This window comes from Apis dorsata, unplaced genomic scaffold (genome assembly GCF_000469605.1).
Source record: "Apis dorsata unplaced genomic scaffold, Apis dorsata 1.3 scaffold_77, whole genome shotgun sequence".
Classification (NCBI taxonomy): domain Eukaryota; kingdom Metazoa; phylum Arthropoda; class Insecta; order Hymenoptera; family Apidae; genus Apis; species Apis dorsata.
This window is the reverse complement of record NW_006263375.1, coordinates 463,626-465,784: the sequence shown is the minus strand read 5'-3', so window position 1 is coordinate 465,784 and position 2,159 is coordinate 463,626. Positions and strand designations below refer to the sequence as shown.

General features: G+C 21.6%; 1 protein-coding gene across 1 annotated transcript in view; it reads right to left on the bottom strand.

The window, feature by feature from the left end:
• The window catches only part of LOC102672789 (transcription elongation factor B polypeptide 3), a 6,367-nt gene that overhangs the window by 245 nt on the left and 3,963 nt on the right, over positions 1-2,159 (bottom strand). The window contains exons 7-9 of the mRNA XM_006610746.2: positions 2,006-2,159; positions 1,635-1,917; positions 1,441-1,545 (exon numbers count right to left, since the gene is read on the bottom strand). The exon at positions 2,006-2,159 is cut by the window's right edge and continues 8 nt beyond it. Of these exons, the coding sequence (XP_006610809.1) occupies positions 1,478-1,545; positions 1,635-1,917; positions 2,006-2,159 (505 nt within the window). The 3' untranslated portion in view covers positions 1,441-1,477. The remainder of the gene's footprint in view (positions 1-1,440; positions 1,546-1,634; positions 1,918-2,005) is intronic.

Here is a 2,159-nt window from a genome sequence, read left to right as displayed (position 1 = left end):
AATTAACTTCATTATTTTATTATTTATAATTTTAATCAATAAACAAAATATATGTAAAATACAAATATTTCAAAAACACCATTTCAATATATAATATAATATAATATTATAATAATATAATATAATATAATATAATAATATATCTAATATAACTTAATTTTAAAGAAATTTAAAATTTGTTCAAAAATATTACGATTTGTTCAGGTAATCATATTCTTAAAAAAATTTAAATTGATATAAATATATCATATAACATTAATATAAGAATCATAAAAAAAAATTATCTTATACTTAATATATATTTATAATGAATTACAATTTTTAAACGCACACGTACGTATTAAATAAAATAATTATTCGTATAGAACGTTTAATTATTATTTGTTGTTCAAATAAAGATTTACAAAAATAATAAATATAACGTGCAACATTTACTGCTTATCGAATTAACTATACTTATAGTTATTATTTTGTGATTTTAAATTTTTAATATGCATTAAAGATTTTTTAAATATAAACTAATTATTTCTGATTATTAAAATAATGTCATAATTCATCAAACGTATATGTATAATTAATTCTATTCATCTTTTGTTACAATAATGAAATTAGTTTATAATGCATTAACTATTTTTATAAATATATTTCAATATTATACTATATAAATCTACGACGGTCACAAATATTTCAAATTCATTATGACTTATAGAAGAATGCTGTACTTTTCACATTCTTAGTACTAGTGATCATTTTAATTTTTTATTTAATTTTTTTTTTTTTTTTTTTTTTAGATATTTATCTAATCTGGTATATATCACTCTAAATCACAAAAAATATTTACATGTAATTTAAAAAAATTAATGAATCACAGCAACAAATGGGACATATTTATTATGTATATAGTTTTGCATTTCTGTATGGATAAGTATTTTTTACATGGACAGATATTATTAAATAACATGATGTCATTATAAAGTAAAATATACTGAACGAAATTAAATTTATCTATAAGATTTTTAAATTCATTATTCCATCAAACAATTAAAATATCAGAATAATAAATATCATGATATTTAAAAAATATCAATTATACTGGTTGAATTTATATGAAGGCATTATAACTTTTATATAATGAAATATTTTGAATTTTCATTTTTATCGAAAAATCTAAATATACTTGTGCCCTTCTACTGTATAATTTATGAAATTAATTATAATTTTTACAGTAGATATAAAAGCACTGAGCGATTATTTTGGTATGATCGATTTGGTAAATCTCGGAATGCCTGAAGCAGCATGCAAACTTCACACGAATATATTTCTGTTCAACATACATTACTTCATCAATACGAAACACAATCGAAAGTATATATAAATTCTTATAAAATATTTATATATATATTATGCTTAACATTCGTAACAAAATAATATATGACTTACCTAAATTGTTGAATTGTTGAATAAATTTTGTTATAAACTACCGTTTATAACGTCCTTTTATTAATTGTAGTGCTTTTGCCATGAGTGGTGCTTTTGTTTTCTTCACTATATCAGTCAACAATGAAAAAAAAAAATTTATATTAATATATTAAAATATTCTAAGTTAAGCCAATATCATATATAAAAATACATACATGTTTTTGTATTACGAGATATAGGTGGTGGCGGAACAGATATATTTGTAGCAGCAGTAGGTCCTCCGCCGCTGATTAATTTTTTCTTTAAATTAGATGCTGTGGTAGGTATAGAATTAGCAGTACCATATTTAGCTTGTTTTTTAAGAATATTTCTGGGAGGTTTAACAACATTGTCTACATATGCAAGTTTAGTAGATCTTACAGGAACAGATTTATCTATCGATTGTTTTATATTAGCCGTAAGTGTTTTCAATTTTGCTTCTCTTTCATCCAAACATCGCTGTTAATGAATAGAAAATACAAAATAATTAATACGAAATAAGATAAAATAAAAAAATAATTTAAATAATGCAAATCTATTTATTCACCATATATGTCTCACGCCATGTTTCCATTTCTTCTCTTTGTTTATTTCTAAATTCACGATTACAGTGATATTGCCATAATTCATCTGTATCTTCAACTAAATAGGGATTGTAATGCTCCAACATAAAAAGCTGATCTGCTGTTGCACGTTCCAGA